Below are 25,339 nucleotides of genomic sequence, written 5' to 3'. Positions count from 1 at the left end.
GCTACTCTAAAAAACAATATGAAGTGCGTAAGCAATAATATTCACAATTTTATTTTATTACCATCATTTGTGTTGAGTTTCATTAATTCATATATATGTATTGACCCCCTTCTTCAAATTAATAGATGTTTTAGATGCGGGGTGAACTCCTAGCACCAGATCGCATGCGAGCAATTCAAGAGGAATTGGCAGCATTCTTTTTTGACCACGTGATCAATAAAGACGTAGAATACCATGTGGACCCTGAGTTCATATATAAATAGAGGATTATATTGTAAGAGATCTTATATTGTATATATGTTGCCAGTAGCGTCGTATAGATATACGAAAACTTGTTATTCGACCAATCTCTCAGAGAAGGAGAGGTCGATATCACTTCTCTCTGTATGCATATGTTCATGACGATCTTTTGTACTTAATGGTTTCCTTCATTTGCTTACTAGCTAGCGTCTCGAGTCCTCTCTATATGTATAGTACGTAGCGTCGACCAAGCACGGATATAAGAGAGGACACTTCTCTCTATTAATTAGCTAGCTAACACAATATATGAAACACCTAAATTAACCCCCCAAAACCCCCTAAACCCACCCCCTTTCAAAAAAACAAAAACCTCAGCTCCTGCCAGCTGCTGACGTGTGGATGCCTTTTGGTCCCGGTTGGTGCTACCAACCGGGACCAAAGGCCCTCCTGCCTGGGCTCGCCGCAGCGGCCACGTGGAGGCCCATCTGTCCCGGTTGGTGTAAGAACCGAAACTAAAGGTATAGGGCTTTAGTACCGACCCTTTAGTCCCGGTTCCCCAACCGGGACAAATGGGCCTTACGAACCGGGACAAATGGCCCTTTTTCTACTAGTGATGGGGCGTCCGGGCGCGCCAGCCAAGTCAGACCCGGCCGCTCGACCCAACCGCAAATTGCACCAAATTCACCCCCAGAACTGTCGGATCCATTTGCTCTCTCCTCTCTTCTTCCTCCTCTGAAGCGTCCATCTCACAGCTCCGTCGCCGCGCGCGCCCCGCGGCCGTTCCTAGCCTCAGCGTCGGTAACTCCGGCAGAGCAGTCATCTCTCTCGTCATCGCCGCGAGGGACATCATCAACGACCGAGACTACAACATGGGATACTATCTTGCCGATGGCATCTATCCTCATTGTGCGACGTTTGTGAATACCATATCCGAACCACATGGCAATAGACATAACCACTTTGCAACAATGCAGAAAAGCGGTGGGAAGGATGTGGAGAGGGCATTTGAGGTGCTTCAAGCTTGTTGAGGAATTATTCATGGGGTTGCAATGATGTGGGAATCAGAAACTTTGTGGAAGCTCATGACATGTTGTGTTATTTTGTACAATATGATTATCGAGGATGAGGGTGATGGTGTAGCCCAAACCAATGATTTTGAAGCACCTAGAGAACAAGTTGAAATCCCAGAAGATCAAGATGCAACTCAGCTTATGAACTTTCTGCAGATGCATCAGAATCTTCGAGATCATCAGGTGCACGTGCAGCTACTCAGTGATCTTATGGAGCATATGTGGACCCACAATGAAAAGCAAAGAACTAATGTTTGGATTGTGCACTTAAAATAAATTTTATGTAAACACTATTTGTATCATGCGACAATGGATTGTATGATCGACGTGCATGAATTTGAGAGTCCGGATTTGAGATATGTGGATGCGGGAGTGAAATACGAGGGCACGTATGGATGCATACACAGGCATGCCCGGGCGCGTCCACGGACATATAGGGAGGCCGTTGCCAAGTCCGATCGTAGATGCTCTAAGCACCTGTTAAGGCTAGTCATAGTAGGAGTAACATAGATACTGACATGCATGGCATATAAGCAAAAAAAGTGATGTGGTAAGTAATTAAAGAGGAGAGAGATAAATAGAGTAACATAATATGTTACCACCACATAGCGATTCCCAATGCAAAATAAGTCTAAGTTACTCTCCACTATGGCCAGCCTAAAAGCGAGCGCGCCTATGTGTCGCGTTCAGCGAGTCGAGCAACTCCCAATGCACGTGAGCATATCGGCCGGCCCAGTGCGTGGGCGGACGCTACCTCGTTTTTCTGTCTTTTTTTTGTGATTTTACTTTGTTTTTATTCCATTTTTTTACTTTTGTTTACACTTTCAAATATTTCTCTCCCTCTCTCCCCCCCCCCCCCCCCCTCTCTCTCTATTTATATATATTACAAAAATATATTTTCAATGATGTTTTCAAAAATGTTAATAATGCATTTGAATTTTTTTAAATATTTATAGAAAAATGTTGACCGTGTATTAAAAAATGATGAAATCTTTTGATCATGTATACAAAAATATTGATCAAGCATTTAAAAAAATATTGAACGAGTATTTCAAAAATGTTGATCAAGCAATGGAAAAATATTAAATGTGTATAGAAAAAATATCGACCATGCATTCAAAAATAATGTTTTTTCAATTTATATAATTTTTTATTCAAGCATTTAAAAAATTGTTGAACAATATTTTAAAAAAATTAATCAAGCATTTGTCAAAAGTTAAATGTGTATAGAAAATATGTTGCCATGCATTCAATGAAATGTTAATCTTGCATTTGAAACAATGTTGCTAAAGCATTTGAATTAAATGTGCATAGAAAAAATGTTGATCATGTATTAGAAAAATGTTAATCTTGTATTCAATTTTTTTTTAATAAAGCATTTAGAAAAGTTTAAAGTGTGTACCAGAAGAATGTTGACCATGTATTGAAAAAAGAATAATCTTGTATTTGACAACTATTAATCAGTCATTTAAAAATCATTAAAATGTGTATGGAAAAAATATTAACTATGTACTAAAAAAATGTAATTTATATTTGAAGCAATTTAAAAGTGTATTAGAAAAATGTTGTTGACATATACAAAAAAAGGTAGAATGAAAAACTAGTAGAAACAATAAAAACTAAAAAAGAAACAATATTAACCAAATGGAAAAAGAAAATGTAAAATAAACCGAAGAAACAAATGGGAAAAGAATAAAAAACAAAAAAGGGTGAAGAAATAGAAAAGAAAGAAAACCGAATAAAACAGAACAAAACCGAAGAAAATGGAGAAAGAAAAACAAATCCAGTGTAAAAATATGTTGTCTTTCCTTCTAGTAGGTTGCGCCCGACTTATTTAACACATGCTTGATGATGGTTCAGTGGCTAACAGTGCTATGGAGTAATCAGGAGATCCTAGATTCAATGGGCGCTGATATGTCTCGCCTACAGCGAGACAAGAGGAGTCTCCATATTCGGCCGGCTCATGGAGCCGCTGACCACAGGCCTTATTCTCGTTTCTTTTACTTATAATCTAAAATATTTTATATCATTAAAAATACTTTACATAAAAGATTCCAAAAAATGTTAATGAAGCATTAAAAATTGTTAAATGGGTATGTAAAAAATGTTTATCATGAATACAAAACATATACAAAATTATATGTGTATAGAAAATATGTTGACCACGTACTTCAAAATGCTAAACCAAGCATTTCAAAAAATGGTCCGCAAGTGTTCGAAAAATGTTAAGCTAGTATTTGAAAAAAGTTAAATGTGTAAGTAAAAATTGTTGACCATGTATCTAAAAAAGCTAAACTTCCATTTATAAATATTAAATGTGTATAAAAAAATGTTGACCATGTATTTAAAAATTTAAACTTGTCTTTGAAAATTTTAAATGTGTATAGACAAAATGTTGACAATGTATTCAAAGCATGTTAAACTTGTCTTTGAAAAATGTTAAATGTGTATAAAAAAATATTGACCATGTATTCAAATAACTTTAAATTTGTCTTCGAAAAATGTTCAATGTGTATAGTGAAAATGTTAACCATGGATTCAAAAAATATTAAACTTGTATTTTAAAAATGTTAATGTGTATAGAAAATGTTGACCATGTATTAAATCTATGTAAAATTTCTTTGAAAAAATTTGGATGTGTATAGAAATTTTTTGACCATGTATTCAAAAAATGTTAAACTTATATCTGAAAAATGTTAATCAAGCATTTGAAAAAAAATGTTAAATGTATATAGGAAAAAAAAAGTTAACCATGTATTCAACAAAATTTATATATTCTATCTGGAAAATGTTAATCAGGCATTTGAAAATTGAATAAATTTGTATAAAAAAAGTTCAACATGCAATAAATAAATGGTAATCTTCTATTAGAAAAATGTTAAATGTGTACTAGAAAATGTACTAAATATATACCAAAAGGTGTCAGAATAACAAGGAAATCCCAAGAGAAAACAAAAAAAGCCAGTGAAAAACGAAAAAAAAAAGCAAACAAAACCGAAAAAAAAACTGGTGAAAACCGAGAAAGAACAAAGAAAAATAAAAAATCCAATAAAAACTAAAAACGGAACGTAGAAAAACAAAGAACAAAAAAAAGGGAGAAAGAAACGACAAAAAACCAGAAGAAGAAAAAAACAATACAAAACTGCCTTTGTTCCTTTAAGTAGTATTCGTCCTAGTAAGAAAACGCGAACTTGCTAGGTGACGCAGTGGGTGGAGTGGTATGTGGGAACCAGTCGGTCCTGGGATTGATCCTTGGTCGCGCCCTTTGTTCTTCTTGTATTAACTATGCTATATAGTGGGCCGGCATGTTTCCTGTTCATGCTTCAGTGAGAGATCCTCCTTTCGTCTTGCTTAACGCAAGATATAGAGGATAATTGGTTTGATGCATCAAACCAATCGTGCTCATAGCTTCCGCAAAGTTCGATCCCCCGCTCACTTCCTTTATTACTCTATTTCTTGCAAATATGTGCGCTGCTGGGCCAGCCTGATTAGCCTAGACGCTTGAGCTAGAGAACCTTTGGTCTCGCTGAATGCGAGGTATAGCGCTCGCTACTTCACAATCAGGCGCACCCCCCCCCCCCCTCCTCCCTCCCTTCGACCTAGGCTTGGCCCATTTACGGAGTTTTCATTCCTTTAATCAAACATAAAAGAATTGGGTACGTGGATTCGATCCCCCAAACCTCACGTACAAGTCAATCAGTTCGGACACCACAACTTACGTCTCTACCTACTCGCTTTTTCTTCTTTTGTGGTGCCTCAACTTCTAGAAGGTTTTGACCTTTTTTTTCTTCTTTTTTTTAGTTTTCTGGATGTTTTTATTCGGTTTTTATCCTTTCTTTTTCTTTCCATTTTTTAGTTTATTTTTATTCTTAAAAATGCGTGATTTATTTTCAGATATGAATACTTTCTTTAAATTTATGGGCTTCGTTCCAAAATCAACGAACTTGTTTTTTAAATCAATAAAATAATATACTGGAATAGATGAACTTTTTTCATGATTGATGATTGTCTAAAAAAATGACAGACTTTTCAAATTTATGATTTTAAAAAAAATCAATGATTTCTTTTTTCAGATTTGAGAACTTTTTTAAAAAAATTGATGAACTTCTCTTCAAATTTTATGAATTTTTGTCAAATTTGTGAAATTTTTCTCAAAATTGATGAAGTTTTTTGTAAATATATGGATTTTCTAAAGTTTGTGAACTTTTTTTCAAAATCTATGAACAACTTTTTGAATTCACGAATTTTATCGGTCTTTTCAAGAGAAAAAATGGTTTATTATTATTTTCGTATTTTTCCCAGAAGTCAACGTTGTCGGTCAACTGGTCAACCCTGAGCGAGCGACCCTGAAACGGTTCCTGAACGAACGACCTAGTTCTGAAACATTTCCCGGGCCGGCCCATAAGGCGTGCGCTTGGGCGTTGTTTCTCCTAGGCCGGCATAAGGCGTTGACTAGGAGATCCCTACGAACTTGTGTGAGGGACAACGGACATGTGACGAGCGTGCAACGCGGTTAGGCCAGTTTGCAACAAGAGTCTAGTTGTGGGACCATTCTAAAACAATGGTTGAGTTGCATAAACGAGGATTATTATTATTATTTAAATATTTTTAATCTATTCATCTTCAGTCATGGTACTACAATGAACACTGGAAATAATAAAAATTACATCTAGATTCGTAGACCTCCTAGCGACGACTACAATCACTGAAGCGAGCCGAAGGCGCGCCGCTGTCATCGCCCCTCCCTCGTCGGAGCCGGGCAAATCTTGTTGTAGTAGACAGTCGGGAAGTTATCGTACTAAGGCCCCATAGAACCAACGCACCAGAACATTAACCGCCGCGGAAGAGTGTATATCAAAAGGATCCAACCTGAAGAAACACGAACGAAGACGAACGACGAACAGATCCGAGCAAATCCATCAAAGACAGATCTGCTGGAGACACACCTCCACACGCCCACCGATGATGCTAGACGCATCACCGGAATGGGTGCTAGGCGGAGAGATCTTTATTCCATCTTCAGGGAGCCGCCGACGTCTCGCCTTCCTGATCAGGACACAAACCCTAACAAAGCTCGAAAAAAGATTTAAAAATGGAGCCCTCCCACCGGCAAGGACCGAGATTCACTCCGCCTCCATGGCCCTAAGGCCACCGGAGACGGGGCGGATCAGCGACGGTGCCGGCGGGAGGCAGAAAACCCTATATTTTTTAGGCGGTGGCTGGCTAGGGCGGACTGTTGGTGCAGAAATGGGGAATATGTGAAGTTGGCTCTCAATCATTCGATGAAGAATCCATCCAACGCGGGCACGCGGGTGACGCTCACCTCAGATCGATAGGTTGAAGGCAAACATTTCCGTGAAGAATTTGTGGTGCGGAGGAGTACACATCCCTCCATAAACAATAAACTATAGTACCTTTTCGTGAGACCATCTACAGTCGTACAATTCAAACCCGTCTCAAACACCTGGGCGGGCGGACCGATCATTAATTGGTCACAAAAACTGATCCAACCAGGCGCCTCAAACCGGCCTCAAACGCCTTGGCCAACCGACACCCCTCATATACAACCCAAATGTAGGGTGGGTATGAGACGGCCCGGGCGCGCCCGGCCCACCTCTAATCCACCGTGACCCCATAAAATCCTCATTCAGACCAAATCCTAGCCTCACTTCACTCAGCTCTGCTCGGCTACCCTTTGCTCCAATCCGTCAACTCCCGAGTGCTGGCGTCCATGTACATCACCGGTAATCACTCCGGCGGCTCCGACGGTGACAACTGGGACGCCTTCCTCCGCGATGGTGCCGAAGACGAGAACGAACTGACCCTCCGTATCGTGCTGGAGCGCTCGCGGCTGGACACGGGAGGCAGCTCCGATTCAGGTTCGACGCCGTCTGTCGCCCGCGGCCGCAGCGCCGCCCTTCCCGCCCCACACGCGGATCTACGAGGGCGGCTCAATCGGCGCTGCCCGTCCGTCGGCCTGCTCCACCTCCGGTTGCTGCTCCGTGCGGGCAGTGGTAGGTTCTAGTGCCCGCTGCGCCGGCGCGGCAAATGCGCACTCCAGAATGGGAAGGGCACGTCGTACGCCCCGAGGGGCAGAGGACAAGGGAGATGGGGCCACGTCCGACGCGGTTGCATAGTCCTCCCGCACCCTCCGTGTGATACCGCCGGTGCCCGACGAGGATGAGCGTGTCCTCTAGTGGGTGTACCGTCGGTCACTTACGACGGCGGGGAAGAACGCCCGGCGGCTCTGGAGGATCAATGCAAAGACGCTCCTGTTGGGAGTCGTTGCATGGAAAAAAATTCTATGCAGACGCAATGATCTATCCATGGAGATGCATAGCAACGAGGGGGAGAGTATGTCTACGTACCCTCGTAGACCGTAAGCGGAAGCGTTTCATAACGCGGTTGATGTAGGCGAACTTTCTTCGCACTCCAACCGATCTAGTACCGAACGCACGGCACCTCCGCGTTCTGCACACGTTCAGCTCGGTGACGTCCTCCGCCTTCTTGATCCAGCAAGACGGCGAGGTAGTAGATGAGTTCTAACAGCACGACGGTGTGGTGACGGTGATGGTGATGTGATCTCCGCAGGGCTTGGCCTAAGCACTACGAAAATATGACCGAGGGAGTAAACGGTGGAGGGGGGCGCCGCACACGGCTAAGACAATGTTGTGTCCTTGTGCGGCGCCCCCTCCCCATGTATATATAGGTGGGAGGGGAGAGGGGGGCTGCCAGGGCGCGCCCCTAGGGGCTGACCGCCGGCCCTAGGGCTCCTGCCCTCCTGCGCCCCCTCCCCCCCTTCCTTGTATGGACAAGGGGGAAAGGAAAGAGGGGGGAGACGGAAGGAAGTGGGAGTCCAACTCCACTCGAGGGGGGGAGAGGGAAGGAAGTGGGAGTCCAACTTCACTCTTTCCTTTCCTCCTCCCCTTTCCTTTCCCTCCCCTTAGGCCGGCCCTATAGGGGGCACACCAGCCCCTTGTGGCCTGGTGTGTTCCCTCACTTGGCCCATAAGGCCCATATCTTTGCCGGGGATGCCCGAAACTTCTTTCGGTGACCCGATAAGTATCCGGTACCCTCTGAAACACTTCCGGCGTCCGAATACCATCATCCATATATCAATCTTTACCTCTCGACCATTTCGAGACTCCTTGTCATGTCCGTGATCTCATCCGGGACTCCGAACAACATTCGGCCACCAAATCATATAACTCATATAATACTATATCGTCAACGAACGTTAAGCGTGCGGACCCTACGGGTTCGAGAACTATGTAGACATGACCGAGACACCTCTCCGGTCAATAACCAATAGAGGAACCTGGATGCCCATATTTGCTCCTACATATTCTACGAAGATCTTTATCGGTCGAACCATTATGACAACATACGTAATTCCCTTTGTTCATCGTATGTTACTTGCCCAAGATTCGATCGTCGGTATCTTCATACCTAGTTCAATCTCGTTACCGGCAAGTCTCTTTACTCGTTCCGTAATACATCGCCTCGTGACTAACTCCTTAGTCGTTTGCTTGCAAGCTTATGATGTGTATTACCGAGAGGGCCCAGAGATACTTCTCCGATACTCGGAGTGACAAATCATAATCTCGATCTATGCCAACTCAACAAACACCTTCGGAGATACCTGTAGAGCATCTTTATGATCACCCAGTTATGTTGTGACGTTTGATAGCACATAAGACATTCCTCCGGTATCCGGGAGTTGCATAATCTCATAGTCGAAGGAATATGTATTTGACATGAAGAAAGCAATAATAATAAAACTGAATGATCATTATGCTAAGCTAACGGATGAGTCTTGTCCATCACATCATTCACCTAATGATGTGATCCCGTTATCAAATGATAACTCATGTCCATGGTTAGGAAACCTTAATCATCTCTGATCAACGAGCTAGTCTAGTAGAGGCTTACTAGGGACACTGTGTTTGTTTATGTATTCACACATGTATTTAAGTTTTTGATCAATACAATTCTAGCATGAATAATAAACCTTTATCATGAATAAGGAAATATAAAATAACAACTTTATTATTGCCTCTAGGGCATATTTCCTTCAGCTCCGGCTCGGCATTGAGAGTCCGAGCGAGAGGCGATGAGGGTGGCAAAGTTGAAGCAGAAGCAGGACCGCGTCATCCGGCGCTTCAAAGGCTAATTCGTCATCTCCTCTTCCTTCTCCGATGACGGTGACGACAACGATGGCTCTGACGATGGTGGATGCGGCGATTTGGGGAGTCACTGTCCGCAGACGCGGCTGAAACACGCCACGGGCATATAGGGTGCCGGATTTGACAAGTCCGGTTGTAGACGCTCTAACTGTGTAGGATTTTTATTTCGCAAAAAAGAACAAAAAAAACTGTGTAGGATTTTTGCCCCAGGACTCCGCTCCGCCTCCTCGGCTCCTCGCCCGGGCGAAGTAGTTTGCATCAGGTGCTTCTTTTTGACCCCCGCAAAAAAAAGGTGCTTCTTTTTGACAAACAAAAATAGATGAATAAATCGCTGGCGTTTTTCTTTTGTGAACGGTAGTGGCTTCCTCTGGTCCACGTTGAAGTATTTCCCATCATGTCGACACCTTCCCGGGAAAAAATAAGAAACAAATGCAAGCGTCACGTGAGCACAGGCTAATTAAGCGTCTCCTGGTCGCTGCAAATCGATCGCGGCCATGGACGACGGGGACCTGGACTTCTCCTCCATGTCCATGGGCAGCTACTTCGACGACGTGCTCGGGGGCGCGGCGGAGCACCTCGCGTGCTGCACCCACACCCACACGTGCAACCCGCCCGCCCACGACCTCCCCCACAGCCACACCTGCCACCACGTCCACTCCAAGCTCGCCGCCTCCGCCTCCTCCGACGCCGCCGCCGCCGACTCCCCCACCGAGCCGGAGGACGCCCACGCCACCTCCCGGAGCAAGAAGCGCCGCCCGTCAGGCAACCGGGCGGCCGTGCGCAAGTACCGCGAGAAGAAGAAGGAGCACACGGCGGTGCTGCAGGAGGAGGCGGCCCGTCTCAGGGCTATGAACGAGCAGCTCACCAAGAAGGTCCAGGACCACGCCGCGCTCGAGGCCGAGGCGGCCAGGCTGCGCTGCCTGCTCGTCGACGTCAGGGGCAGGATCGAAGGGGAGATCGGCGCCTTCCCTTACCAGCGCCGACCGGCCAAGGGCGACGGCCCGGGCTCTGCTGGCCCGGTCATGATGAGCTCATGTGGCTTCGTACGAACCTGTGAACAGCCTCCTGTTTGTTTTCATCATTAGTAAAAGAAAAGAGTAGCATCAGAATTTTACTTTGGATACGTTGCCTTCTGAGATAAATTTTATGCCATTATCGTCTTTTTTTGTATGAAAAGCCTTCTTGGCTAGCTTTATTTCCGTTCAAGCATAGTTACATTGGATGCTAACTCGGGAAAGAAAAGTCAATTGGGACCAAAAATATCGTACTAATTGTTATTTAGAGTAATGCTAGACTCAGGGAGGGATTGATTACGGGGTTCACGGACTAACAGACGTGGGCGATTGGGATTGGACAAGAGGGGAGGATGGGGTCCACCCCCGCTGAATTTCAGCGGGAGAGAGATTAGTTAGAAGAAAATCACGTAAAAGCTCGTAAAGGGTCCGTGTGTGTGTAGGATTATCGTGCTATTTAAAGTAATTTTGTGAAAATGACAGAGAGTGCAAACCTGGGAACGGGTACAAATTAAACAAATTTGCAAAACCCGCCAAACCGAAAATCATACCTCAAAAGTCAAAGCCCAGGCATAGAGGAAAGAAAAGGCGTGTGCCAGTTCAGGGCAGTGTGAGTGCACGGATATGTCCATGACGGGGACTTGGGGAATGTATTGAGTCATTCAATCCAACCGAGTGGATTGAACCTGTGGGTGATCCCGTCAACTAGAACCATTTTAGTATGTGCAGTTTCGTCTGCTCAATTTCTTTTCACCCCCTAATTTTGCTCAACTCGCACCGCTCTAGTCCAATTTGTTTCCAGTCCATCACAACCCACTATGAAACCATGTAAAGACCCGCACCGAAAAACCCAAATAAACCGACACCATTTCCGGGATGGTTTTTTTTTCCTGAATGATAACAACAAACACTATTTACCGAGCTAAAAATACACTGTTTACCAAAAAGGTCACTATAAAAGGTGAAGAGTATAAGAAGGCTAGCAGGGACCAGAACCCACAATATGCCCTCATAGTCGTCCATTGGAGCCCCTGGCCGAGGAGGAAGGTACAACCGCCGAGGGAGAAGATTGCCAAAGGAGGTACCACAACCAAAGACAAACCAATCATGTAATTTGTGTTAGTTTTTAAGCCAAAAATGTTTTGTGCGGATTCCACTCCAACAGCTTTTCTTACAAACTATGAGAACGAAGTTGCGTCTGAAAAATTGTCAAAGAGTCATACTCAGCGGAAATTTTCATCTCTATATATTTTTCCCCTATGTCAGCCGTTTTCTCAACCTGAAGTTGCACCTTTTTCTTTTGGCTTGTTCTTCCATTCATGGGGGAAGTGCAAGTTTAACATCATAGATATGCACGTAGGATAAATTACATGTCTTCATTTCACTTTTTTGTTTACAAGGTGACTATGATCCAACAAATACAGTATATATTTCTTCCCAAGGTACTCGAATTGTAAAGATACAAGAGAGCTAGTTATAAAGTAGACAGATTCCGCAAAAAAAAAGTTATAAAATAGGCAGGGTAATTAAATATATTTTGCATCTCTCTTCTTTCCCTTTTCCTTTTCTTTTTCTTTCTAGCATCCGCAAAAAAATAAAAAAATAGAAGAGAACTTTTCTTTGTGAGAAGAAAAAAGAGAGAGAAGGGAACTGGTCCACTAATTATATGTTCTACCCAAGTTGGCCTCACGAATGTCGTCATTATGTGGCCATAGCCACGCCATGATCACCATGTGCTCACTCTCGCATCTGGAGCAAGAAATGTTGTCATCGTCGCAACACCATGTGTTAGTGACCAGCAACGTAGTACGGACGCATCCAGGTCCAAAAAGTCTTTATCGTCGCTCCCGCCAGGATCGACCCAAGCAAAATTAATCAACGCGTATGCATGGCGACGGAGACGGGCCTCTGCGACCTCCCGGCGGACTGCCTGGCCCTCGTCGCCTCCCTGACCTCCCCCGGCGACGCGTGCAGGCTGGCGGCCACCGCCACCGCGCTCCGGGCGGCCGCCGGCTCCGACGAGGTCTGGGGGAGCTTCCTCCCGGCGGACTGGGCCGACATCCTCGCGCGGTGTGGCACCGCCGGCCGCCGCGAGGGTGAAACGAAGAAGGAGCTCTTCTCCCGCCTCTGCGACTCCCCCGTCCTTCTCGACGGCGGCAAGCTGGTAATCTTTGCTGTTGCGCAGACTTAATTGTTAGTACCATTCATCAAATGATCGATCTCGAATGACATTGGCATGGATCGACCGGCCGGGCGAGAAGAGCTTCTCGCTGGACAGGCGTAGCGGCGGCAAGAAGTACATGATACCGGCGAAAGCTCTGTGTTATGGATGGAGTGGGTACCCCTACGGAGGCCTCGCCTGGTCGCACTGCCACCCTCACTCCAGGTTTTGTTTTCGTGCCATTTCGCATAATTGCCGGTACAATTTCAGTAATTTTTATACTTGCAACTATATTGTTCTTTTTAAAAAAAATGCACACCACCATACTGAATTTAGGCTAAGTACTGTGAAATTAGGTGATCGGGTCTACAAAACTTTAACTACATTATCTTCGCTAGTGTAACTGGTATAAAAGATTATTGGGAAGTAAAGCAAATAATTTAGGTTGAGTTGGACATTACGGTGGATTATGAGAATCCTGTCTGCCCAATTTATACTTTTTTGTGTGTGCATATTTTAGCGTTTGTTTGATCTGCTTTTGCCGTAAACTTAGACTTACCCTTTTGATTTGTAGATTCCGTGAGGTGGCTGTTCTATCGCACTTGTGCTGGCTGGACGTGTATGGCATTTTGAACACCAAAAACCTCCCGGGCGTCGGTAGAGGCTATGCCGCCTATCTCGTATACAGGGTGCACTGGTTGCCAGCTCCAAACACCGGTCAGAAGCAAAGCCAAGAAGCTACAGCGTCCTCTGCCGCTGCCATCTGCAACCATGAGTGCAACCATCTGGTGCCTCATAACTACTCGCGATCTCCGTTATGGGACTGGGACTGGGAACTTGATGGATCGTCATCGTTGTCCGCATTAGTAGCCATGACCGAGAAGAATCAAAGTCGGAAGCGACGGCTGAAACCTGATGGCGTGAGCGTGAGGAGTGACGGACGGTGGGTAGAGCAAGAGATCAGAATACAGTTGGACGAGCAGTGTCTGGAAGGAAACGAGAGTAATGTGTCCATTGAGTTCAGAGGGTTGACAGGGTCGCATGGGTGCCAGATTATCATAGAGGGGATCGAGGTTAGGCCGACAGCAATGGAGAGTTGAAAGCATGTGGATGCTGCTTAGATAGATAAATTCAGTAGTATTGTGAAGTTTGTTTGTGTCTGTATTGCAATTTGCAACTATGTTGTTAACTTGATATCTTAATTAATTTTGTGCCTTATGTTCAACTAGTGTTTTGACAACAAAGATCCAGAATAAAGCCCTCATTGCATCATCTAATTGGATAGTTATTAAAGAGCATAATTTCTTGGCATTTGAGGTTTGAAGGTAAAATGTTTTCCTAGTTCATCTATCCAGAAAGGAAACACTTATGTCCCCTGACGAGGACATGTACCTAGGGAAGGCTCCCAGGCCTGACCTACATACCCTACCCAAAGTATTACATACAGGAATCCAAGACCTACAAAGTTAGAGAAGGGACACCGACTGGAATGACCGCAACGTGCAAGTCACTCGACACAAGATCCACTCGATTACTTCTCCACCACTCGACTGTCCCCATCCACTCGGAGTACCAGACACCACTCGAAGGCAGAAGACCTAGAGTCACCCTGGGATAGCAACAGTCAGGAGATCAGTTCGCCATCATAAAGAACACCAATTACAGACGTTACCAGTAATGCTCTCACCCTTTACTTCTCCATCGAACCCTTGGGTAACGGGGCATTCAAGAGGGGCCAGCGGACTCTATATAAGCCGCCCCTCTGCTCCTGCACAAGAGTTTGCACCCCCTGTAACTCAACACTCCAGATAACAAGCTCCCGCGGCACCGAGACGTAGGGTCGTTACCTCTTCCGAGAGGGGCCTGAACTCGTAAATCCGAGTGTACAACCTCGTCGTAGCTAGGCACTGCCCTCTCATACGTACCCCTAATCTCTACTGTCAGATCTGTTCCCACGACAATTGATGCCCACCGTGGGGCATGATGTCTGTCGAGCCATGGTGCAAATGGTTTTTCATCAATTTTCCGCAGCAGATCGACGACCATCGCGAGAGAGATTGGCTGCTCGAATTCTGGCCATTGCGCCATGCATACAAACAAAAGGATCAGTGAAGTATCCATTTGATCTAGTCTTTCTTTGAATTAATTATCTAACAATGAGTTGATCTTTTCCTCCTGACATCACCCATGCGTGATCAATAATCATAAGGAGAAGAAGCGGCGAAAGGGACACCTCGCTCTGTTCTGATCGCTGGTTCTGCTCCCAGACGATGAAGCGACGCCGTCCACGCATTGTCATCTCCGGCCTTGTTGCGATCGCCGTGCCCCCACGCACGAACGTCGGCGCCATCCACCCGTCGTCTCCGACTCCATCTACGACGCCGACGTCGCGCTTCCACACATTGACACCAACGCCGTCCACCCGTCGTCTCGGACTCCATCTACGACGCTGACGTCGCGCTTCCATACATCGACACCGGCGCCGTCCGCCAGTCGTTGTCTCCAGCCTCGATGCCGTCCTCGAACCTCTCACACACGGGCGGCCGAGTGACGATGCGCGGGGTGGCCGAGTGACGACGTGCGGGGGCGGCCGAGTGAAGGACTACGTGTCCAGCCAAGTGGTGACGCATGGGGTAGCCGAGTGGTGAGGACGTGACCAACCGATGGTGACGCGCGGGGGCGGCCGATTTGTGAGGACGTGACCAACCGATGGCGACGCACCTTCACTTTGACCGTCCCGCACGTCACCACTTGGCTGGACACGTCTTCTCCACTAGGCCGCCCCGCGCGTCGTCACTCGGCCGCCCGCACGTTGCCGCTCAGCTGGACACGCCTTCACTTTGACCGCCCCGCGTGTCGTCACTCGGTCGCCCCGCGCGTCACCACTTGGCTGGACACGTCTTCTCCACTTGGCCGCCCCGCGCGTCGTCACTCGGTCGCCTGCATGTTGCCGCTCAGCAGGATGCACCTTCACTTTGGCCGCCCCGCGCATCGTCACTCGGTGAGACACCTTTTCACCACTTGGCCGCCCTGCGGGTCGCCACTCGGTGAGACACCTCCTCACCACTTCGCTGCCCCGCGCGTCGCCACTCGGTTGGCCACGTCCTCACCACTCGACACTCCCCCCTCCCCCGTGTCGCCATTAGTTGGACACGTCTTCACCACTGTATCCCCACGTGGAAACGACTAAGTTACTCATATGATCAAACCTCATATCGCACTCTGTAGCGGGCTTACCTCTTTCGAGCATCACTCGGGGGCTGCGCCACAGCCAAGGGCTGTGTCACCCTCAGGGGTTACGCCCACTTAATCAATCTGTTGAGCACCTCAGGAATATTTTTCTAAACATACTTGCTCGGTCCGCCGATATAAGGGCAGCATCATCCACTTTGATGATTGCCCAAATCATTACCTGGAGTCATCTTCAGGACTGCAAAAAGGTGAAACTGACGCTCCTCTACGGATACACTTGGCCCTTCTTCTAGGCTCCAAGGCGTCAGTTTCACAAACTTGGACTTGGAGATAGCATGTGCTGGTGTTCCCTCGGGATGATGAGTGGCTTCTCTCCGGAGAGTCAGTCCACACACTAGCCTCGCCACTTGGGTTTTCATGACACGTCCACCTCGGACCACTAGTCTATCTCCTCTGGGAGACATACGAGTGCCACCAAGTTTTTCCTCGCAGTGCCCCACTTTCCCCACTAACCGCGACATAACTACTTCTGCGCGGGCATGCATGATTTATTATTATGCCTTTCCTAAAGGACACATGTCGGTCCGACCGACCACCCTCCAAGGGTCTCCGTGCACTCGGACACGTAAAACACCTGACTGAAGTCACCTTCAGGATTGCATGGATGAGCTCGACGCCCGTCGCGGGTTAATTTGGCCCTTTGTCTAGGCTCCAAGGAGCGTGCCTCATAAACTTGGACTCGGAGATGACCTGCACTGGCGTTCCCCTGGGATAGTGGGTGGCATCTCTCCGGAGAATTAGACCACGCGCCGGTGTCGTCACTCAGGTTTTCATGACATGTCCTCAGTCCACCTCTAGTCAATCTCTCTCGAGAGACATATGAATGCCACCCAATTTTGCACAACAATCAACCCAATCCGATCAATCGGAAAATGAATAGTCCAGAATCCATTGAGATTCTGTTCAAACCTTGGTTGTTTGAGAGCACGATGACGGGTACCGAGTATTTCCGTAATCACTCGGGCCAAATTGTGTCTATCGCAAACTCGTTCTACAAAACCTCAACCGATTCGGGGGCTAAACCTATGGGCGCGCCGCCAGTCGGCATGTTCCTCACTCAGCTTTCTACTTTTCATAAAATATGCTCAATACCTAATGCTCACTCTTCGTCTCCAACCCGATCGTCTGGTTCGCAAGAGCAAAAGCTAACAGTAAATGTAATAAGTCCTACTGGAACGATTACTCCTTGGAGTGTCCAGCTTTTTCCTACAGTCGGCAGTTTTGAGGCCGAATTCATTCATTGTGTCGAGTGCATGATGATTCGCGTGCTTGACCCAGTTCTAGGCTGAATTTATTTACCGTGCCCGAGTGCACGAAGATCAGACCGGTTGATTCAGCTCCAGGCTGAACTTATTTACCGCTCCAAGCGCATGAAGATCTGTGTGATTCACTCAATTTCAGACTAAAATATATTTACCGTGCCGACTGCATGGCGAGGTTCAGGAGGAGACTTAAATCCTCTGCCAGACTCATCTAGTCCGACAGAGGCTCGGAGATTACACCCAGTGGGTGCATGCACTCAGCGTGCCCCCACTGGAAGAGAACTCAAGAAGAAACATATGCTCGGGTAAATCCAACAACAACATTCAAGTACAACAAACCCTATAGACTCCAACCGACTACCAGCAATCAGTCCGAGTCTCAGGGACTACACCTCGCGCACCCATAGAACAAAATTCCGAGTAATTAGTTATGCGGCGCAGGACCAGCTCCAAATCACTCAGAAAAGTTTTGCTATAAGGCGAGTTTAACGCTCCTCCGCGGACCCGTTTTGAGCCTTCTTCTAGGACTCAAAGCATGAAACTCATAAGTTTGGATCTAGAACCGACTAGTATTGACGTTCCTCTGGGATAAGAATGGCACCTCTCTAAGAGAGTGGTCCATGCGTCAATCTGGTTGCCTAGATTTAATGACACTTCCATACTCGGATCACGAGTTAACCTCTTCCGAGAGCTGAACGACTGTTACCAAGTTTCTCCTCGCGGCCGCTTACCCCAGATCAATCGGGAAGCGCAGTGCCATAATCCATTGAGATTTTGTTCAAGCCTTGGTTGTTCGAAAGCACGATGACAGGTACTAAGTATTTCCGTAATCACTCGGGCCAAATTGTGTATTTCACAAACTCGTTCTACAAAATCTCAATCAATTCGTGGGCTAATGTTGGGGATACACATAACAGGTAGGCCCAAGAAGGGTCGAAATATCATAAAGCATGGGGTCCACACATGAGGTGGGTCTAGATAAATCTCATACAGACATACTATCCACTCGGATGACAGTCAACCACTCGGCCGTATGACTCACTCAGATATGCGAAGACCAACAGTCGACAAGGCAGTCGAAGCATCATTCTCATAGTGGAGGTTTCGTAGTGGGCTGGCATTATGACATCCATGCCCCACTTTGTAACGTAAGAGGTGAGGGGGTGGCGCACTCTATATAAGCCACCCCCACCATGTAGCTAAGGAGGCAGGCCCTCATTCTTCCCCTCGCTCTCATCTCTCTCACTATTAGTCTCAGGATTTAGCTCAGGCATGGGGATCCGTTCCCCCCTCTCTCACACACATTGTAATCTCCGGATACATACTTAGACGAAAACAAAGCCTCTCCGGAGCACGAGATGTAGGGCTGTTATCTCCACCGTGAGAGGCCTGAACTCGCTAAAACCACTGTGTCACCCATTTGCATCTCGATATATCATGCTCCCTTACACTACCCCTCTCTATTGTCGGAATCATTCCCACGACATCCCCTAAATCTGCCTTTTTGCTCTCTGGCCTGGCATGCCTAAAACTTGTCATTTCCAAATTTCTAATGGTAACTCTAGCATTTGGTCTTTCCTTTGGTGTCTTGACTAGGAGAATATTCACGAATCTCTCACATTTCCAAATGCGTCGTGGATATAATCCTGACAATAGAGCGAGGGGTGTGTATGGACTATGGAGCGTAGAACTACCAAAGTGTAAATGGGAGTACACAAGAATGTATACAGGTTGAGGTCCTCCGCGGTGAAGGTAATACCATATTTCTTGTTTGCCGTGTTGTCTCTCTTGCGTAACGTGTGATTACAAATGTTTGGAACCCTCGACCTAGGGTTCCAGACATGCTTATATAGAGTAAGCCATGCACCGGAGCTACAACGGCTGGTCATCAATGCTCCGGAGTATAACCTGTTTGGTTCAGCTTTTATCGACAGATTCCGCTGCCGTGCGGCAGAATCTGAACCAAAGGGCGAACCCAGCAGAATCCGATTCCAGAAATCCGCTGCCAAAATCTGAACCAAAAGCGGAAGCAGCCCAGGACGTGCTTTCCAAAATCTGATTCCGCTGCGGACCAAAATCTGAAAAAGCTGTATCAGCTGTTTTGCCAAATGACCTACATCTTTTTCACATCAGATTTTCCACAGCAGATTTTTCACAGCTGCTTTTAGAAATCCACAGCCGAACCAAACAAGGCCTGAATACCTGCAATTTCATGCCCATTACAAGTGATAACATACGTCTTAAACACCTAGTGGAGGCAGTCAATAACGCTTGGTCTTTAGTGCGTAGTGGAGCTCTAAGCCTCTAACGTCCCCATGAAGGTCGTTGGACTGCTGGGAGAATTGACTGCCGACAGGCCAAGTGATGGAAATCCCGACTGGCACACAATATGAGGTGTAAGAGCATTTACAGCCTGACCTAGCTGATTTGGTCCCTCAAACGTCCACGGAAGCTCCCCGGCAGTGATCAGGCATGTCCGTTTTGACTCCTTTCACGTACAGTAATTTTTTCTTCCTACTTTTCGGTCCTTTCGACAAACACCTTGTGTGCGAACTCGCTAGAGCACGGCAGCGGACGTCCATCGCAAGCAGCAGCGGCAGTGAGGCGGCGAGCTCTGGCGGCATGCGCGCGAAGGCCAGTTGTGCATGCACGCACGCAGCCAGCGGCTGGCTAGCTAGCACGCAAGGCAAGCATGCGTGCGGCCAGCGGCAGCTAGCTACCGGCACGCGGCTGCGGCGGCCCGCACGCCCGCACGCGTCTACGACGGCCTGCACGCGAGCTCCGGTGGCGCGGCTGCGAGGACTACGGCCAGAGCACGGCGACCAGTGTTGACGCACGCACACAGGCCATACACTACTCGTACATTGCCCAGACACACACCACATAGGCCATACATTAGTGGGACTTTTTTTTTTGCGAGATACATTAGTGGGACATTACCCATACAATGCCCAGACACACACCACACATGCCATACACTAGTCGGACATTGCCCATACAATGCACAGACACACGTCACACGTCAGATACTAGCCATACATGCCCTAGACATGCACACAAGTCTGCCACGAGCAGCGGGGGCGCGTGCGAGCTCCGGGGCCGCGCGGGCACAGCGGCCACGACGCGGGCGAGCTTCGGGTTTGGCGCGGTGTGGGCGACGGCTCTAGCACGTCGCGGGAGAATTTCTTCCCGCGGTTTTCTCGTCAAGTTGCTGCATGTTGGGTCGAGTGAAGGTGCCCGGGCATGACCGGGCAGCCTCATATTGCCCCTAGATTTGAGACGGGTTTGAGATATGCCGGTCAGTCCGGATGTTTAGGGAGAAAGTAGGGGATCCGGTTGGGTCACATTTTTTCGACCGGACGGACGTTTTGGACGTTTGAGGAGGATATAAGGGGTCCGGCTATAGATGCTCTAAATATTCCCCAACAGGTATGCATCGCCTAGTCGCCCACCCCCTATTGCTAGTCTTGACTTGGTCCTCGGCATACATGGACGTGGGTCTTATGTCATCGTGGGCCTACCTGGTGAGAAATTACCTTGTCAAAAAGGGTGATCATGGTCCTAGCAAAATCAAAGATCTATGGTGTGAAAATTCAAAACATTAGAACATGCAGAAAATCTCTTACTCATTTGATCAGTATTTTTCAAATCAAATTGTTCATATTGCTATTGTCGATTAGAGTATGATGTTGATGTTCGGTGAAAGCATACTCTGAATAATCAATGTTCCACAAAAAGTGCAGAGTGATTTGCATGATTCAGCTAGGCCCATTTGATCGAGAAAAATGTATGGCCTTTCCGCCGAAAAAAATGACATTTGAAGAAATAAGGCCATTCAACCAAGAGTTGAAACATGCACACAGAGGCTTCTATGAAGGGCTTGTAAGAGGACGTCTTGATTTTCAAAGCATATTTCTGAAAAATGTATTAGATATAATATTTTGTTCATGAACTAGACACACATGTATTCTTCTTTTGCCCTTGCGAGCCTTGCTTCGGTACCCCCCCCCCCCAACACACACACACTATAAGGTATACCCACCTATATGTATATTACACATACGAGCTGTATGTAGACTAACGGGCCTGGCCCATTTTTATTTTCTTTTTTTTAACCTTCAAAAAATAAGTGCGTGAGGTAGGATTCAAACTCCCAACCTATTGGTTTATTTCCACCCGCTATAACCAACTGGGACACCTCATTTCTTATGCATAGTTACTTCCTTTATTATTTTTGGTGTGCATCATCTCACTCTGGTTTTCTTCTTTTTTGGTTTTAACTGGCATTTTTTCTTCAGTTTTATCCATTTTTTATTTTCCTTTATTTGTTCATCTTTTCCCCTTTTTCATTTTCTTAAATTCTTAAATATTTTCTTAAATTTGTAGACTTTTTCTAAATTCATAAACTTTTTTCAAATGAACGAATGTTCTTCAATTTCGCAAACTTTTATCTAATTCGTGAACTTTTTCTGCGGGCTGTTTTGGCCCTTTTTCTTCTGTTTTTACTCAGGTTTTTATTTTATTTTATTTTCTGGTTCCTTTTTCATTCTTTAAATATCTAAAATGCATGAATTTTTTTAAAATTTATGAACTTTTCTCAAATTTGTGAATCTTTTCAACTTCGCGAACTTTATTTTCAAATTTAACGAACTTTTTCCAAATCTGTGGTTTTTTTTTTTTTTTTGCAAACACTCTATTGAACTTTTTTCAAATCCATGCACTTTTACAGTTTACATAAAACTTTTTTTATAAAACCTATGAACATTTTCAAATCCAAGAAAAAAATTCATACTCGTGAATATTTTTTCTGATTACCGACTTTTTTCCCAGAAAACCCGCGTCTTTTTCTCTTTTTTCTGTTCATATTTTGTTTCTTTTTAGTTTTTTGCTTTTCCCCTCTCACGTTTCTTTCTTTCTAAAAAATGCTCGCGCTTTTACAATTTGTTAAAAAATGTTTGCATACTAGAATTTTGTTCAAATATAAAAATAATCATATTTTAATAAATTGTACATAAATTACAAAGAAAATGTTCGTGTCTTTAAAAGTTGCTCAGAATGACAAAACACGAACATTTTAAAAAAGAGCAAACAAAATTTTGATCGCGAACTTTTTTTAAAAAGTGCTAAAAAATTTAGAATTCCATAAAAATATAAAAATTCCAGAAAAATGAAACCATTTTTTTTAAATTTCACCAGACTTTTTTGTATTCGTGTAAAAAGATTCAAAAACAGGAACATTTTGTAAATCCCGAATACATTCTGAATTCACGGACATTATTTGAAACTTCTCGATTGCTTTTTAATTTGTGAATTTCTTTTTTGGAAAAGGGAAATATTTGATGAATTTGTGAACGAAATTTGAAAACATAGACATTTTTTGAATAGGTGAAGTCTTTTGAAAGCCACGAGCGCTCAGCCGGACGAACAGGGGCCCGGCAGGAGCGTTGTCATCGCCTAGTTGGGCCAAGGCCTAAGGCCTAATCATTTTTTCTTTTATATTCTTTTGTTTTTCTTCTCTCTTTTCGTTAATTCATTTTTCTCCCTTTTTGAACTTTATTATATTTTTGAAACCTGTCCGAAATTTTGAAATATTGTTTGGAATACCAAAATAATAATATTAAGTAAGTGTTTTAAATCCTTTTTTCATTTTTTTATAAGATACTTTTTTAAAGCATTTACTACTTAAACTATGGTTTTGAATACATTTTTCTTCAAACCTGACATGGATGTCTACCTGCTTCAGGAGAAAACCACCGGTTTGAGAGGATTGTGCTAGACTAGGCCAGACGGATGCATCCATGAGCTTGTAGTTTTTTCTAATTTGAATGCTTTGGTTATTTGCTATTTCCATCACAATCAACATGAACATTTTCTTATATTGAAACCACTTTTTGAACTGTAAAATTTACAAACTTGAACACTCTTTTTCCGAAATTGTTAAGAAATTCCTGACAATTTATGTTGAATACAAGTTGCAAACAAAGTATTTTTAAAAAAATTAGCAACCTTTTTAAAAACACAAATATTTCTTAAATTTGTGAACAAAAAATTAGAAAATGGGAACATATACATGCATGATACAATGGCTGTTCTGGGGAGACATACACATGCACCAGACCAAAGGCATGAATCTATCACGAACAAAATAGAAGAAATGGCACACGCGCAGATCGATTTGAGATTTGCACATACATCCACGTGGGTAGTTACCGCGTGCCTTCATACAACAAATCTACGCACACAGAAACGTTGAACAACTTGACTAGTACAAAGTACAAACCACAGAGCAACGATGACGTGTTGTGGACATGGACGTTGAGAGGTTGCACGTGGAGATGGATTGCAAACTACAGAGCAAGGGATTTTTTTTTCTTCAGTTTTGGGTCCTGTGATCGAAGAGGTGAAAGAGCTTCTACGCACAAGGCAGGAATACAAAGTAGGCTGGGTTCGGCGCTCAGAAACAGCGCAGTGTGCATGCACTTGCTAGGGCGGGTGTTAGTAATAATCAGTGTCAGGTCTGGGCGCTTCAGCCTCCTGATTGTATTCTCAGTACGTATAGTAGCTTCAGAGATCCCTGGACCTTTTCAATAAATTGCATGCATGTGGTTGACGTAAAAAAAAGAACAATGATGACCGCGAGATCTACAGGCAACAACTAATAGCATATTTTCGTGCTTTATATATCACTAGCGGTGTTGTAGTCGAGTTTATTTTAGACATGGTGGTGGTGTAGTCGAGTGGTAAGCTCGTTTTTTAGTCGCACATTGAAATAGCAAGTGGCCCGCCGCCTGGTGGGCTGGCCCATGAATACCGCCGTGCTCGGCCATACGCAGCCCACGCATCAGAGGTCTCGTCGTGGGTGATGTACTTTCAAAAATGGTCATCCTACCCATTATTATGAAGAGGTATGGGGTAATCTTAGCCACTGATATGTTTAGGGGGAGGGGGGGGGGGGGGGGGTATCGAAGCAGAAGTGTCGCCGTTTATTAGTGTAAGAGGATTTCTCAAATCTCCCCTTTTTTTATTCTTTTGGTTCCGTGTAGAAGCTTCTTGTGAAGGCCGTCTAATTTATATAATTAATCTCTACCAAATGCAGATATATGGATATATATTCTTAAAAGAAAAAATCATCACAAGACAACATCCGGCAGATACGGATAGGCATCTTCTTAAAAGAGAAAATCATCACAAGACAACGTAGAGATCAGACTAATTTTTAAGAAGGAATTTGGTATAATCATCGCAAAAGGATTACAATCCTAGTCTTAAAGACGTGGTAAGAAAAATTGCTTGGTTTATGGAGATAGTTCAAGCAATATGTTATTTTTTCCTATAAAAAGAATAATAATGTTGATTGATTTATAAAAGTAAGAGAGCCTAAATGTTAAAAGGTAAATTTCTAACTTAAATAATTATATGATTTAATTTTTTTATATTCACTTGATATTTCGATGTCAACATTGTTAATGAAATTTAACGTATTTGCACATTGTGTACAAATAGGTAAAGTAGCCAATATTTTTCATTGATATTTTCTTATTTGCTACTTTTCGTAGCAAAGAAAAATTATTATAGTGTATCGTATAATCGATGCTAGAAGATATGAAACACACTTCTATTTAGTACGATGTTGCTTGAAAATGTTACACCATTTTTGTTTTTAAAAAATACACAATGTTGAAGTTGGTGCATGAGGGTGACTTAAGCTCCAGCTTCGCCCCTGGCTACTGTTTTAGATTTTAATGAAACTATGCTAATTGTGTCGTACTAAGCACTAGGCGGATGATGAAACTTGTCACACATTTTTTACAGATAGTGCTTATAAAAATCAATTAATGCTTTACATTTTAGTCAAGGCATGCTAATAGTGTTGCACTAGCCACCAGCCCGATGATGAAACGTGTTACCTTCATAAATTTCTATAGATGATGCTTATATAATTATGTTAATGCTTTAGATTTTAGTCAAACTTTTTATTTCTAATAGTGTTTAATAATAACTAAAATTCTTTAACTCATGTTACCAGAGCTAGACACATCTATTAAGGTTTTAGATTGCATATCTTACTTAATATAGCAAAGACAATTAATTTTGTTTTGTACAGTGTTATCCTAAATGTGAAGGCGGTGATGACATTATATTTTAGTTGCACTAC

At 44.6% G+C, this 25,339-nt stretch overlaps 2 protein-coding genes across 2 annotated transcripts; both read left to right on the top strand.

The window, feature by feature from the left end:
• The first annotated feature begins 9,936 nt into the window (after nucleotides 1–9,936).
• Nucleotides 9,937–10,610, top strand: LOC123168701 (basic leucine zipper 23). The gene has a single exon (XM_044586569.1). The coding sequence runs from the start codon at nucleotides 9,991–9,993 to the stop codon at nucleotides 10,579–10,581; it is 591 nt and encodes a 196-aa protein (XP_044442504.1). The 5' UTR covers nucleotides 9,937–9,990; the 3' UTR covers nucleotides 10,582–10,610.
• Nucleotides 10,611–12,016: 1,406 nt separating this feature from the next.
• Nucleotides 12,017–13,878, top strand: LOC123167843 (F-box protein PP2-B11). The gene is made up of 3 exons (XM_044585703.1): nucleotides 12,017–12,673; nucleotides 12,771–12,895; nucleotides 13,245–13,878. The coding sequence occupies exons 1-3, from the start codon at nucleotides 12,398–12,400 to the stop codon at nucleotides 13,768–13,770; spliced, it is 927 nt and encodes a 308-aa protein (XP_044441638.1). The 5' UTR covers nucleotides 12,017–12,397; the 3' UTR covers nucleotides 13,771–13,878.
• Nucleotides 13,879–25,339: the final 11,461 nt, after the last annotated feature.

Source organism: Triticum aestivum, chromosome 7D (genome assembly GCF_018294505.1).
Source record: "Triticum aestivum cultivar Chinese Spring chromosome 7D, IWGSC CS RefSeq v2.1, whole genome shotgun sequence".
Classification (NCBI taxonomy): Eukaryota; Viridiplantae; Streptophyta; class Magnoliopsida; order Poales; family Poaceae; genus Triticum; species Triticum aestivum.
This window is presented reverse-complemented; position numbering and strand designations above follow the sequence as displayed.